The sequence below is a fragment of the Erinaceus europaeus genome, chromosome 3 (genome assembly GCF_950295315.1).
Source record: "Erinaceus europaeus chromosome 3, mEriEur2.1, whole genome shotgun sequence".
In the NCBI taxonomy this organism is placed as follows: Eukaryota; Metazoa; Chordata; class Mammalia; order Eulipotyphla; family Erinaceidae; genus Erinaceus; species Erinaceus europaeus.
In genome coordinates this window covers 19,151,688-19,167,142 of record NC_080164.1, presented here as the reverse complement: position 1 = coordinate 19,167,142, position 15,455 = coordinate 19,151,688, and the positions used below count along the sequence as shown (strand labels likewise).

Below are 15,455 nucleotides of genomic sequence, written 5' to 3'. Positions count from 1 at the left end.
TGTTTCCCGTGGTTCCGGGGTACCTACCGGGCAGGTGTCAGACTGAACCCAGTGAGGCCCTGTCAGCTCCCAACCTAGGGCTTTCTCACTTTGAAATTGGAGCTTGTATGACTGTCATGGCCCGTTTGACTGGAGTGGGCTGAGGCCAGTCTGAGCCAGTCTGTGGACCATCCTCAGCATCTCTGGCCAACACACACACACAGCAGCCACTCCCACTCCTGACCTCACACTAGCTGGAGAAGGAGAGCTTCCAGCAGGCGAGCCCCAGAGGAGACTCCCCTTGGCCTTTATTTCAATTGCCAATCCCAGAAGTGTAGCCCCTCAGTTCCTAAGGAATTGTGGCTGTCCATTTGCCTTATGTCCCCAGGCATGGAGGTACAGTGCTGTCTTGGTGGCCAGGGGTGGCTGAGGTGGAGGCTTGGTGAGGAATGAGGATGAGCCCTTGCAGCAGGTAGGGCTAGAGGACTGCAGCCTCACCACTCAGATTCTTCATGGCTTCTTCCTGCCTCTGGGAATTAGTGCTGTCTAAATATAGCACCATCACCAACACAACAAGAATAATGACAAGGAATATCACCAAGCCGAGCATGACCCAGAAGCGCCACCAGATGACCTTCACTTTGGCGGTCGCAGGCACAGGCACCATGTAGCCACTGTTCTTCAAGGTGTACAAGTAGGGCTTCGCCTAAGGAGGTGAGGGCAGAGCTGCTGAAGGCGCCCACCCACACGTCCAGGGCTGGCTCCCTACCTACCGGCCTGTCCCCTCAGCTCCCCACTGTGTGACAAGTCCCCTTCGTCCACACTGCACCTTGGCTCTGAGTGAACACGGGTATCCAGCATGCTCACTCACCTCTGTTTGACCCCCTCCCCCTTTTCTGTCAGCCTGAGTGACCAGTGGGAGAGGCCCAGGAGCCGGCAGAGCTCCGTCCCCCTCGTGGTCTCTCCTCCTTCCCACCCAGGAGTGCCGGGGAGCTGGGAGGGAGGGAGGGAGGGGAAGCATTTGCAGAGGTTTTGCTTCAGTCAAGAAAATGCAAGTTCTCCTTTGCTGTGAAAAGAGCCCAGCTGCCTGCCCACCCCACCAGCATTCCAGCCCTCTGCTGCCCAGTGGGAAGTCCACTTACAAAGAGAAGGTCCTGTGGCACAATTTTGTCTTTTGATCTGCATTTCCTCACTCCTAGAAAGGCTTCTCTCTCTCTCTCTGTCTCTCTCTCTCTCTCTCACACATACCTCGAGTTGGAAACATGTATTCTCTTGCTCACCTGGGACACTAGGAATTAAGCGGGGGCCCTCACAGACATGTGCTCTGTTGCTTTAGAGGTTGCCGTGGGGGCCTGGGAGGCGGCTTAGCCGGAAAAACGCATCCTTGCGGACATGAGAAAGCCTGGGTGTGACCCCCAGCACCACATCCGTCCCTCCTCTCAAAATCCAGAATAAAATGAGGAGGCTGGGGAGGTGGTCCCAGGGGTAGTGTTCTTGCAGGAGACCCCGTGCTTGTTTAAGTGTCACTTTAAAAGTGTTAACATGGTGCGAAAGTCCTCTCTACTGAGAGGAACCCTCCTGTCCTTACTGCACGTGCTGGGACCTGCCCCAGAAGGGGTGGAGCCAGGGGAAGCTGAAGGTCTCTGGCTTTTTCTCCTAGCGGGCCCTCAGCACTATTTCTGAAATAAAGTTCCTGAGAGGCACTGAGCACAGCAATGACATACATGATGAGATCACCCCCAGGGGGTGGGGAGGCTCCTTTGTGCCTCCAGGTGGTCAGGACACCCCTCCCACCCACCCCACCCTGCCCTCAGGCCTCTGCTTCCTGGGCATTTACTCACAGCAGTGGGGCAGATGAGCTTGTCTCCTGTGCAGCTGAAGTCAATGGAGGATGACTTCTCGCCCACTGGCTGTAACTGAGAGACAGGGAACCATGATTCTCTGCAGAGCTGGGAGGCATCTCCCCGTGGGAAGTGGATCTCACGTGGTGTACTCCCTCTCTGTGCAAGGCAAGGTGGGGACCAGCCACGACACGAGACTCTCAGCAGACGCCCCCGGCCTGGGGCTGGACCTGGGCCTGGACTCTGACTCACTGAGCGGCAGGTCAGTGTCCATCAGAGCAGGTGGGTCCCTGAGTCTGTGCCCTGAATTCACCAGGGAGGGAGGACACTGAGGCTCCAGAGAGACAGGGCCAGCGCCCAGCGCCTCCCTCTCCTGCTTCCTGAGTGGGTGACCGACTGCAGGCACTGTGCACTTTCGATTTTACAACATGGTGCTGATTATACTGACCAACTTCTTGAAGTACATGAGCTCGTTAATTCCAGGAACACTGAAAACACTGCCACCATGCCATCCTTTCATCCCTCTCACTACAGCAGTCAGAGGGTCACAGGGCTGCCTGACCAGAGCCAGCAGCACCCTTGGGCCCTGCACTGGCCCATCTCTCACTCTCCTCCCTTCCTTCTCCGGACACTGAGCTTCCTGTTGCTCAGACAGCTCACATCATTCCTAACTCCAGGACGACGTGGCTCCTATTTCCTCCTCACCCTGGAACCCTCCAACCCCCATGTCACTCATCTGGAAGGCTCCGTCTCCCATACCACACCCTGCATTCTTTCAAATTTTAACTTTTATTATTATTTCTCTTATTGCCACCAGGGTTATTGCCGGGGCTCGGTGCCTGCACATGAATCCATTGCTCACCATTCTTCTTCTTCTTTTCATAGGACAGAGAGAAATTGAGTGGGAGGGGTAGAGGCACACCCACAGTACTTGCATCTGCCTGCTAGAGGGAGTGGGGGCTCAAACCCCAGTCCTCATGCATGGTGACCTGCACTTAACCAGGAGCCACCGACCACCCCCACCCCGATTTTAACTTTAAAAAATAGATCACGAGAGACAAAGACTAGAGTGCTGCTGTGTTTTCTGTGTGCTGAAGTGGAAAGCAGGGCCCAAAGCGGGCAGGGCATGCGCTCTACTGCTGAGTTACCGCCCTGGCCTGCCTGTGGCTGGGAATGACAGGTGGGTATCTTCACTTGCTGTTTGGAACATGTCTCCCAGATGGTAAGCCCCACGAGAGATCAGGGATGTTCTTGTGTCACTGCCTGCAGGGCTCCCCACAAGGGGACAGCAGCCACAACCCAGTGAGTGGGCAGGTGGAGGGGACTCTTGAGCTTGGGAGCAGCGTGCCCCTGCATTCAGCTCCCCCCCACAGGCACGCTCCACCTGCGCTCGCCCCAGCTGGGCCACAGATTCCTCTGTGCTGGACGTGTGTCCATGTTAGCGCAAGTCTTAAACTCTATTCTTACTGCTGCAAGCTGGGCCATTCAAACAGCCGATGAGCGTACCAGTTTGTTGAGTCGTTCTCCTGTTGGAGAGCATTTAGGGAGTGTCTTATCTGGGGGTCATGAATGGTGCTGCTCTACAAGGCCTTTTCAATGTGATTCTTAATGTGGAGCACCGGGAAGGAAGCCAGGATCTCATGCATGCCTAGTACTGCTGTTTTGTTGTTTTTTTGGAGAGAAGAGGGGGAGAGCTAGAGACGAGAGACGTCACAGCACACTTTATAATACATGGACTTCTCCCCCCCACCCGGTGCTGTCCATGGTGCTCCTATGTGGTTCAGGGGCTTGAACTCAGGACTCCATGCACAGCAGTGCTGTGCTCTGTTTGGTGAGCTACCTCCACGCCATTCTATGAAACTTCCTGGATGCGGGTCAGTGAAATAGCTCACTGGCATAGTGTGTGCCTTCGCCACATGCGTGACGCAGGTTCAAGCACGCCTCCCATTGCATTGCAGGAAGCTTCTGTGGTCTCTTTCTCACTCTGCCTCTCTACCATTCTATCACTGCCTGAGAGAGGAAGAGAGAGAGAGAGAGAGAGAGGGAGATTGAATTGTGTTCTCAATCTCTAAGTCTTAAATTCTAATATGTGGCTGAGAATTCCAGTTGTAGTTGCCCTGCGCCTGGAGACGGGGCGTTGATTATGAGGCTATGCTGTCAGCCCCAGGGAGATGCCCGGGTTAGCTGTGAGTGGGGCTTCCACAGGAAAGGGGCCAGTGGAAGCTGCAGGAATAGGCATCAGTTAAGAAAAGGGAAAATCTTTCCTAGTGTGGTGGGGATTTCTGGATTTGGTCTGGCAAAAAATCCGGAGAAGCAAAAGGAGACATTTCAGAGAGGAGGGGCAGGACAGAAGATGGTCTCAGGGGTGCTGGTTGCACCCTCACCCTGAGGAATCCCTGATACCCTCACTCACAGGTGGAACTGAAGAAGCAAGGTCCCAGAGGGAAACCGCAAAGTAAAACTCGGACTGTGTTTGGTATAATGCACCAAAGCAAAGGACTCTGGGAAAGAGGGGGTGGGGGTGACATCTCAGGGTCCTGGTACACGATGATGGAGCCGGGGGTTGTTTGCAGACACCTTCTGTTCCTTTGTAACATGAAACTCACCCTGTGGTGCTAAGAGGGGTCAGGTCAGAATATGCCCCCCCCCCCCCAACTATTCTGTTTTGGCAAACTGACTATTTTGAGCTGAAGGCAGTTGAAAGGCACATTCAAGAACAGTGCTCCGGTCTCCTTTTTCTTCCTAAAAACACATGAAAGGTGTCAGAAGGAGTGAATGAATATTTTTCTCTCCAGAAGCAGAGCTGGGAGGAGGAAGTACACAGAAACATTATAAATGACCCTTGTCTTTGTTAGGTCTCGTCAACTTCCCACAACTACTGTTTGTTCAGCCCACTATGAAAGTGTATGCCTAATTATTTTTAGGAGTCCCCATTTTCCTGTGAAGATGCTTATAGACATTAAATAAAAAAGTACGGGAGTTAGGCTATAGCGCAGCGGGTTAAGCGCACGTGGTGCAAAGCGCAAGGACCTGAGTAAGAATCTTGGTTTGAGACCCCGGCTCCCCACCTGCAGGGGAGTCGCTTCACAGGTGGTGAAGCGGGTCTGCAGGTGTCTATCTTTCTCTCTGTCTGTCTTCCCTCTCCCCCTCTCTGTCCGTCTTCCCTTCCTCTCTCCATTTCTCTCTGTCCTATCCAACAACAACAACAACAACAATCATAACTACAACAATAAAACAACAAGGGCAACAAAAGGGAAAATAAATAAATATTTTTTAAAAAAAGCGCATTGGCTGCTGAAGCAGGAAAGTCCTGGAACCATCAGTTATGACCTGCAGACCCTGGTTGGTGGAACTGGGAGGGTGCTGTGGCTGGGATGCTAGGTGATTCCATGCGGTTCTAATCACTGCCCTGCCACCAGCGAGCTGTGTGGTGTTGGTTCCTGTTTCTGGATTTTAGTTTTAGGTCCTTATGACTAGATGAAGGCAGGCAGATGAAGTCCTTGCTGATAGTTCAGGTAGGCTTGTCTTACTTCCTGTCCCTCTGGGAGTAAGAAGGCTCCATAGCTCTTTATCTGAGATAGTTTTGGATAGAAACGCCAGCCTATATAGTCTCATAGAGCAGGACAAAGTATCCAGTATTTCAGATATTTGTTGCTTTGCTTTGCTTTGTATTTGACAATGATGATGATGATGATGATGGTGATGATGATGATGACAAAGTCAGGGGTAGGAGGCTCTGGTGAAGCCAGTACCATGCAGAGCTCCATGTGTGTGTTCAGATGCCAGCTCCTCCCACCTGGGGCCCTGAAGGTAGATTACTAGTAGAGCGCACACCTCACTGTGCGTCAGCACCTGGCTTCCAGCCTCTTACACACTGTGGTGTAAAAGGAAGTTTTCACAAATGAGAGAACAGTGCTGTGGTGTCTCTCCTCCACTTGGGAAGAAGAAGTCTCCTATCCTATTCCTTCTGAGCAGAAGGAATTACTACGCTGCTTTGGAAGGAAGGCCAGGACCCTGTTATTCAGGAGACTCCTGATACTATCCAGCCTAGGAGTGAAGACCAGGCCAAGGACTCTCACTGTGGTGACCTCAGGGTTAAATGGGAATGTCTGTAGATTTATTTATTTCTCATGAGAGATCAGACTACTGCTCGTCTCTGGCATATGGAAGTTCCAGAGATCAAACCTGGGGCTTCAGGCTCGTAAGTTCTGTGGTTTAACGAGAAGGTATCTCTCTGGCCCTCAGTGCTGGCACAGCTCCGCTGTTCCTGGTGGCCATTTTTTTTTTCCAGAGTGGGGATCAGGGGCTCAAGTCCAGGACCTCACATGCAGTAACATGTGCACTCTACTGGGTGAGCCACCACCCAGCCCCTCTTTGAAGAGGGTCAGGGGAGATAGCTCAGTAGAACATAGGACTTACATGTATGAAATCCCAACTTTGATCCCCTAGTACCACACGTGCCAGAACTGAGGGTGCTTTGGTCTTTTTTACACAAGAAGGGAACAGAGTCTCATGATTCACTCACCAAACGGACTCTAAAATTTTACTAGAGAAACAATGACTTCTGTTTGGAATTTCTGCTGTGCAAACTTTGAGAAAAAGTGACAAGAAGAACCCAACGATATCTGACTGAAATTCAGAGTGCTGAGCCAACAGGGTGATAAAAGTTCTGAGAGTGGGTGGAACATGATGTTACAAGAGCAACATGAAGATAGTTGCCCACGAGCCCGGCCCAGGGTCAAACCTGTTGACAAGCTCTTGTGAGAAGAGCTGGTTGCTAGTGAGGAGAGGCGGTGTAGTCACAGAGGGAGTCAATATTGTCAGTGGAGGAGCTGGCAGGTGTGGGAATGTTTGCAAAGCAGTGGCTGGAAGAGACCCAGTGGAACTAGACTTGATCAAAACAGCAGGATCTTGGGCTGAGTCAGCGTGGGAGAATGAAGGGGCATGCAGGCTGGGTGCAGACGGAGACCTCCTGAGCTGACAGAGCGTCAGGGGGCTTGGGAGGCATTGCACCAGTTTCTGCACAAGAGGATGCAGCTATTGGCGTGACTAGCCAAACCCTATGAAAACAGGGTTGAAGAAAAACAAAGAAAGAAAGAAATGGAAATCAAAGAACGTCCCACATGACTGGAAAGGCGAAGCCCCAGAGAGATGATCTTTATCTACATAAACTCTCTAGTCTAGTCTCTGCAATGTGATTTTGAGAAAGAAGGATTTGGGTTAAGTCCTCAAATAATACAGACAAGTTACCATTCCAGAAACAAGACCATGGAGTGGGTGAAGGCGGGTAAGGGGGAGAAACGGAGATAATGGGAAGGCTCTTCTTCCTTCTGATGTGAAATACAGTCAAGAGAAGCAAAGAAAGATTTTGCCGGAGGCCTGAATAGAGGGTAGTACCCCACATGGGCTGAGCAACGTAGCAGCAGACTCTTCTCTGGATACAAGGGGCAAAGCAGATTTGAAGTTTCTAATGGGGGAACTCCAGAGAGGCTTCAGGAAGACTGGATCTTAAGAGTTCAGGCTGAATCTGACATTGCTGCCTTTTGTTCTCCTCCTCCTCCTTCTTTTTCTCTTTAAAGAGCGTATGACTTTTGTTAGAATTCAGTAAAGAACTGATATTCAATTTAAAAGAAAACATAAATTTTCTAGCAAAAGTATCTCTATCATGATCGTATGATTGTGAAATGTAAAATGAAAATCAAGTTTAAATAAATGTCCAAATATGCAACCAAACAGAACAAAGAAAAAAAGAAAAAAGAAAACAGAGTGATTGTGGAGGAGAGGAGAGGAGAGGTCAGGAATCCCAGAGCCCCCAGATGTGTGTTCGCTTCCTAAAGGGGCTTTCTGCTCACCAGAAGGACTGGGGTTAGGGGAGACGGCTTGGACCAACAGGCTGTGTGATGTCTCGATGTCTCAGGAAGTGACAGCTAGGGATGTGCTCACTGTTGACTGCTGTGCTGGGTGCTGTCTGCATGCAATCTGGTTTTGAACATGAGTAATTTTCAGTGTGTGTGTGTGTGTGTGTGTGTGTGTGTGTGTGTGTGTACAGTACAGTTGATGCACATGCCAGAGGGGTAATTTGCTCCTGGTCACACAGTAAGGGACTGAGGCTGCTATCTTCATCCAGTAGATCTGACCACAGAGGCATTCTGCAAGAGTACTGGGTCATTACTGGGGCAGCAGAAAGGTGTGCGACATTTTCTATTCTGATCGTGGTGGCAATGACTAGCCAGAGGCTTCTTGCATGTACTGTGTTGCTGAATGGCGCCCTGGCCTAATTAGAGAAAATTCTATGTAGAGACAGGAGAAAGGGAGCGGCACCAGCCATGGGGCTCCCTGTAGTGGTGGGGATCAAACCCAGGGCTTGATGCGTCCTAAGGTGTGTGCCATCTTTTTTTTTTTTAATATTTATTTAATTTATTTATTCCCTTTTGTTGCCCTTGTTGTTTTATTGTTGTAGTTATTATTGTTGTTGTCGTTGTTGGATAGGACAGAGAGAAATGGAGAGAGGAGGGGAAGACAGAGAGGAGGAGAGTAAGATAGACACCTGCAGACCTGCTTCACCGCCTGTGAAGCAACTCCCCTGCAGGTGGGGAGCCGGGGTTCGACCCGGGATCCTTATGCCAGTCCTTGTGCTTTGCGCCACCTGCGCTTAACCCTGTGCTACAGCCCGACTCCCGGTGTGTGCCATCTTATGCTTTGGGGGAGGAAGGAGCTACATTAGCCAGAAAGTCACACATTGTGGGGAACAGAGCTCATGTTCTGGGGCTGCCCCCTTGGAAACAGATACTCACCATGTTGTTCCAGAGCGCCATGGCCATCTGATCATGAGTGCGTGCTGATAAGTGGAAGCAGTCTTCGGAGAAGAAGGTACTGTCCATTGCCCCATCCTGTGACCAAAGGCAAAGCACTGATCTTCCTGGGAAAAGTCTCATGCAGGGGCCCTGGGCATTTCTCCTTTCACCTGTGCAACTCTGCTACCACTGGGCTGAGACATGGATGAACAGGCTCCTGGCCCTGAATGCTCAGTGGACACGAGTAGCAGACACCACATCATTTCCCTACCTCTGTGTTTGCAGCTGGAAAAGAGTATTTTAGGAAAATTTCCATTCTACCTCATAGCAAGGCCATCATGTGCCATACTACCATACTACTTCTGGAGAGAAATAATTAAAAAAAAAAATAGCCTGCACCATTCACAGCAGCCAAAAGATGGAACCACACTAAGTGTCCAGCAACAGATGACCAAAAGTTACAGGACACACACTCAATGGAATACTAGTCAGTCCTTAAAAAGCCAATGTTGTGTAACTTGAGACAAAGTGGATGGAACTGGAGGTGTTATGCTAAGTCACCTATGATGTGAGAGACAACTACCAGATGGTTCCACTTAGATGGGGGTATAGAGTACTGTCACGACATTGTGAAAAACTGTAACCAGAGTTGACCTTTAGATTCTGTGAGAGCTACGGCGGTTATCAGAAGAATTGGAGGAGGGAGGATAGGGGAAGGGTCCCGCTTGCTGTGATGACACAGAGACTGTGATTGTGGGTGTGGTGAGCTGTATGTGCAGGCGAGGAACTACGCTCTTAAAAATCTCATATTGTGGCTTCACAGGCGGTGAAGCAGGTCTGCAGGTGTCTGGCTTTCTCTCTCCCTCTTTGTCTTCTCCTCCTCTCTCCATTTCTCTCTGTCCTATCTAACGACGACGACATCAACAACAACAGCAATAACTACAACAACAATGAAAAACAACAAAGGCAACAAAAGGGAAAATAAATATAAAAAATGAAAAAAAACCTCATATTGTGAACCAGTGTTGAGCAAAATCCCCACATAGAAAAGGAAACCCGTGGCCTGAGGTAGCCCCTGCCACAGCACCTCCCAGATGGGGCCAGTTCACCAGCACCTTGTCTCGGGGGATGGCGGCCTTTTCCAAGAATGGCTGCACGACGACTGTGAAGTCCTCTCGGGTGTGGTACACTTCCATGTCAGTCAAGCTGTGGATGGCGCTCTGGGGGGCAGAGAGAAGCTGGCACACAGGTTCCACGCCTGCTGCCCGAGGTTGGGAGCGACAGGGCTGACCGGCCCGAGACACACCGTGTGGCTCCTCTAATACTTGTGTTGGAGCACCCATCTGCACCCAAGAGCGCCACCCAGACAGGGCTGCTTGGGCCTCCCCTGCTGTCAGTGCAAATAGTGAAGCATGAGAATGTACGTGTGAGGGCCGGCAAGTAGATCACGGGGACGGTGTGCTGCCTCGCCATGTGCAAGACCCAGGTTTGAGCCTGGACCCCACCACATCAAGGAAGCTTTGATGCTTAGCCCCCCGCCCCATTTCTCTCTGGAAAAAAAAACCATGAAGGGCATCTCAACATCAGCTCCTCAAGTGCCAATGGTTTGTGGGGATGCAGACCGAGGGCCTTGGCTCAGGGAAGTGTAGTCTGGAGTGTCCAGGGGTGGTGGGGGTCAGTTAGGGACAAGGAGCTTCTGGGAAAAGGGGCAAAGACACATTCTCTGTGTGAGGAAAAGCTCTCTGTGGACAGGGAGGGGTGGGAGTGTCCAGGGACTGGGTGGAAATGGGGACTATATTGGGGATACAGACGAGAGATGAAGGGAGAATTTGGGGTGGAGGCGAGCAGGGCAGGTTTGAGAGGGAAGGACAGAGACACCACAGCACTGGCCCACATCCCTGGTGCTCCCACGTGGTGCTGGAGCTCAGACCCAGGAGCTCACGTGTGGCAGTGCAGTGTGTGTGGTCTACTGAGTGATCTCCAGGATTTTTTCTTGAGGAAGGAGACTGGCAGGACTACTCAGCTGCTGGGATTTCTCTAGGATCTGGGTTCTCCCAGCTGGCTGGCCTTCCCTCTCGCCCTCCCAGGCTGTGTTGTTTGATTCATCTTGATAAATACTTCATAGTGTGTGACCTGCCTTTTGAGAGCAGCTGTGATGCTGACCCCGCCCTGCTGAATACAGGGTTTTAGAATCCTAACAAGGAAAAGAGGGGAACAGGCCTCACCTGGAACTTCTTGTTCATTTTTATTAGGTCTTCCATTTCTGAGAAGCTCCTGAAGCAAGGACAGGTGAACCTGAGAGAAGACAGGAGTCCTGTGGAGAGGCCTGAGCTGAACGGCCTCTGCTCCCTGTCCCCTTTCTCCCCCAGGAGGCTGACACACACAGGAGGCGAGTGCCCACAGGGGCCTGGTCCCTGTGCAGCCTCACTGGGAAGGCAGTGAGACACTCGGGAGGCCCCAGAGCCAGCAGGCACCCACTAGGGAGAAGGTAGAAGGACTGGCACCCGATGCCCCTGCTGCTCTGCCCAGGCCCCAGGTCCCTGGGATTCTTCAGGGAAGGACAGGATCAGGAGATGTCTGGAGTTTGGAAAACTCTCAGCTCCACCACTGGCTCCCGGTGGGCGAGTGTCTTGGGAAGGTGTGAAAGGACAGCCAGCTCAGGATACCCTACAAGGTGAGAGGTGAGGCCTGCAGGCTCTGAGGAGCCTTTCCTGCTCTCTGGCCTTTGGCCGCTGCACCTGGGGGAGGAGCAGCTGGTCACCTGCACAGCAAATTCATTTGACCCCCGAGACAATAGTCATAAAAACTTGGGGAGACTCGCTGGCCTCAGCAGATGGCAACTTCCTGCCAGTCACAGCTGAGCTGGGAAGATCCCAGGATCCCCCATGCTGCACACAGGTACCTTAGCTCCAAGCCTGGTTTTCCAGGACAGCCCCAGGCAGTTTGGATAGAAGCTCCTGTGAACTGAGAGCTGTCCACAATATGCATCGCCCACCCAACTCCCACAGGGTCTTTGCAAGGTGCCTTTACAGGAAGCCAGGTGGAAGAGGTCCAGAGCATCAGGGACTCTGCACAAGGTCCCAGGACCTGATGCCAGGTGCAGCCTGTCAAATGGACTCACTGAATCAGCATTTAGAAACATAACCATTGCAGGGGCCTCACTTTGTCTGTGAGAGAGAGGGATGGAGCCTGGGCCTCAGGTGTACAAGTCCTTGCTCTCCTATTGAACTGTCACCCTGCTCCCCTTCCAGAAGAGCAAACTCTGGGGAAATACAGTAACTTGCACACAGCAGTTACTGGGTAAGGTAGTGGCATTTCCAAGGGGCCTGTCACATCCCTGGTGAAGTGCCCATGTCTCCTTAGAACAGAGCCCTACCTCACTAGGGAAATATAGAAACAGGCTGGGGTGCTGATGGACCAACACCCACGTCCAGTGGAGAAGCAATTACAGAAGCCAGAACTCCCACCTTCTGCACCCCATGAGGAATTTTGGTCCATACTCCCAGAGGGATAAACAATAGGTAAAGTTCCAATGGAGGGGATGGGATACAGAACTCCGGTGGTGGGAATTATGTGAGATTGTACCCCTTTCATGCCACAATCTTGCTGACAATGATTAAATCACTAACAAAAAAATTCATACCTGGGGGGTCGGGCAGTAGTGCAGCAGGTTAAGCACAGGTGGCACAAAGTGCAAGGCCTGGTGGAAGGATCCCAGTTTGAGCCCCTGGCTCCCCACCTGCAGGGGTCACTTCACAAGTGGTGAAGCAGGTCTGCAGGTGTCTTTCTATCCCCCTCTCTGTCTTGTCTGCAGGTGTCTATCTTTCTCTCCCCTTCTCTGTCTTCCCTTCCTCTCTCCATTTCTCTCTGTCCTATCCAACAACAATGACATCAACAACAACAATAATAACTACAACAAGGCTACAACAATAAGGGCAACAAAAGGGAAAATAAATATAAAAAAAATTCATGCCTGGAACAAAATAAGAACAGGACTCCCCTGGGTGTGGATGAGCTCTGCTCACTCCTGAAAAGCCCTCTACTTACGGAGATGGAATGGGATGGAGACATGGGCCATTTTGGTTCTGATACAGGTCACTTATATCCATGATCTGCACCACGTTGACAAAAACCCTGGAAATCTGTGGGGAGCAGGCAGGAGGCTTCTTTAGTCCTCCTCAGACAGGTGTGTGGGTGCTGGAAGGAGCTAGGGTCATCTAGAATCATCTTCCCCTGGTCCGTTTCACTAGCAAAGATGACACCCAGCTGGGGATGTGACTGGCATTCTTTCTAGGGAACGAGCCAGTGCGTCACGCAAGTATAGCAGTCCAGATGGCCTGCCTGGCCCCATTTTTACTCTGTGTCTTTAGAGGGAGAAGGAGAGACAGCAAAGCACTACTCCGCCATCCATGGAACTCCACCTGGCGCTGTCCAGGCTGCTGCTCCCATGTGCTCTACCCACTGGGCATTTCCCACACCCACACTGAATCTTCTTTATTAGACTCACTTGGTAGCCTGGGGGGACTGAGGCTCTGAGAAGTCACTAAACCACAGTCGCCGTGTCTAGAATTCCACCCCTGGTTGTACAAAGGCCAGCTGGCTTCAGAGACAAGCTCCAAGCAGTAGTCTGACTCCAACGAGGACCCCGTGGCCCCATCCCCAATATGCTGGCTCACAGAAGGGCTCTGGCTCAGCCTCCCACTTGCCAAGATGTGTCCAGGGACAGGTCCCCCGGGGAGGGGCAGGTCTGCAGAAATGGGACCCAAGGAGGAGCTGTTGTTCTGTCCCACCTTTGAGGAGAGGGCGTTCAGGGCCTGCTGGATGTTCTTTAAGTACACATTGGCTGCGTTTTCATCCTGTGAGGGAAGGACACTCCCCTGAGCCCTGAGTTCCACCCTGAGTGAAACCTGGGGTCCCGCATAGGTGGGCCCTGGGATGGGGGCAGTGTGGATAGAGATTGGTCTTAGGTACACTGGATGGGCTAAAAACCCATAAACTTGTCACTGGCGGACACAGAGCTTCTGACAGAAAGTCACCCCGGGCACTGGGAGGTGGCTCTTTTGCTAGAGCCTGCACCTTACCATGTGCGAGGCCCTGGGGGAAGCATGGGCAGCACTGGGGGAAAGGCTCTGTGGGTGGTGAAGTGCTGCCTTGGTGTCTCTGTATCCCTCCTCAAGAATAAAGAATGGAAAACTGGACAGGCGAGGCTGCTCAGGAGGTACCGAGATTCTACCTTGGCACCACAGAACAAGAATGGACATCTCTCCATCCTCTATGCTGCTCCAGGGTATCTCAGAGCCAGCAAAAAACCTGACTGTGCCATCCAGCACCAGTGTTTGGCCTTTGCCAACGTGACAGAGCCCCCTGGTGGTCACTCCCTTTCTTCTGGGCTCTGATCTGTGATGGCCTCTCTACTGGGACCCTTTGTTTTTCCATGTTCCCTGAATTCCACCCCCGTGACAGCTCAGGGGCTCTGTCTCTCAACTGGAGGCTGATTTGGCCCTTTCCTGGTAGGTGGTCTGAGCTGACCTTGGTGGTGGCTCTCAGGTCTTTTTCATAAGAAGTTGCTCTCAGGAGTAGAAGCCAGAGCATCTGGATGAGGGACAGGTGTTCTGGGACCACTTCAGACCTCTTGGGCTCCACAAAGTCTTTAACACAGTGACTTAAAATCCTCATGAGCTTAAATTAAACCCCTTCTGTCTCTAGGGTGGGGTTTGCGGTGACCTGCCTGCTGGACAGATATGGCTCAAGAAATTATTTGGTCTGGGCCTGCCACGGCAACTGAATCTTCTTCATAGTGACATTGCCAGTTTTCAAGTTGATAATTTTGTATGGTCTGTGAATGGTGTTATAAATAGCCAAACGACCCTTCACAGGAAAATAGTTCCTGGGGCCAGGAGGTGGTGCGCCAGGTTGAGTGAGAGTGTTACCATGTTTATGTACCCAGGTTCGAGTCACTGGTCCCAACTTTCAGGAGGAAAGTTTCACAAGTGGTGAAACAGTGCTGCAGGCGTCTCTCTCTCTCTCTCCTCTGTCTTTATCCAGTAAATAAGGATAATATTAAAATAATAAAGGTTCCTGACCCTTGACCCAGGGCCTGGGGGGTCAGAGAGAGATCAGAAGAGAAGAGGCCCAGGAGAGCTAACCCGAGTGGAGGGAGGTGACTTCCTAGCAGCCTTAGTTGGGGGTCTCTCTGAGCCAAGAGGAGAGATGAATCTTCTCCCTCCCCCAGTCCTGTGACAGTCAGGCACTGGACCTCAACTTCAGCTCTTTCTGGCAAAATCAAACATAGGACATTCTCAACAAGAATTTCAAGAAACAGCTTCTTTCCAAAGTTTGGAAGTCTGAATGCAGTTTCCCATGAAAACATGTAATCCAGGGTCGGGCCCCGAGCTGGCTAAGGCTGGCTAGCAAGCCAGGCTGCTGAATGAATGGAAGTCACATCTTTGGGAATCGTTCGGTTTTGTCAGCCTCGTTTATGGAATAGTTTTCTCTTCAGCCCCTCCCCACCCCCAGAAAACTACCTTGCCCGCAATGAGCAGGGACTCTGAGCAGGTTGTTAGGATGGCCAGCCGCCATAAGATGCCTAAGAACAGTGAGTGAGTGTGTGTGTGTATGTGTGTGTGTGTGTGTGTGTGTGTGTGAGGGGGGGGAGAGAGAGAGAGACCAGTGCCTGGAAGAGCAGGTGCATGTAGACATGTCTCCTAGAATCGGGGTACAGTGGGAAAGGCTTCACCTCTCCTGGCAGGTGTGAGCAAGGGGCTGCCTAGGGCAGCAGCTCCGTGAGACGGAGGTGGTTAGGATCCTGGGTGTGGGCAGATAGAGCTTGAGCGTTCCCCTC

General features: G+C 51.6%; 1 protein-coding gene across 5 annotated transcripts in view; it reads right to left on the bottom strand.

Annotated features, from left to right (window-relative positions):
* Positions 1-244: 244 nt before the first annotated feature.
* Positions 245-15,455, bottom strand: part of LOC132537451 (phospholipase B1, membrane-associated-like) — a 133,060-nt gene continuing 117,849 nt past the window's right edge. For 3 of the 5 annotated variants that reach the window (XM_060186801.1, XM_060186802.1, XM_060186805.1), the window contains 7 exons: positions 13,405-13,470; positions 12,662-12,756; positions 10,840-10,909; positions 9,730-9,834; positions 8,615-8,710; positions 1,821-1,895; positions 245-685 (listed from right to left, as the gene is read on the bottom strand). In XM_060186801.1, coding sequence (XP_060042784.1) covers positions 458-685; positions 1,821-1,895; positions 8,615-8,710; positions 9,730-9,834; positions 10,840-10,909; positions 12,662-12,756; positions 13,405-13,470 — 735 coding nt within the window. In that variant the 3' untranslated portion in view covers positions 245-457. The other 2 variants (XM_060186803.1, XM_060186804.1) reach the window with 2 other exon arrangements.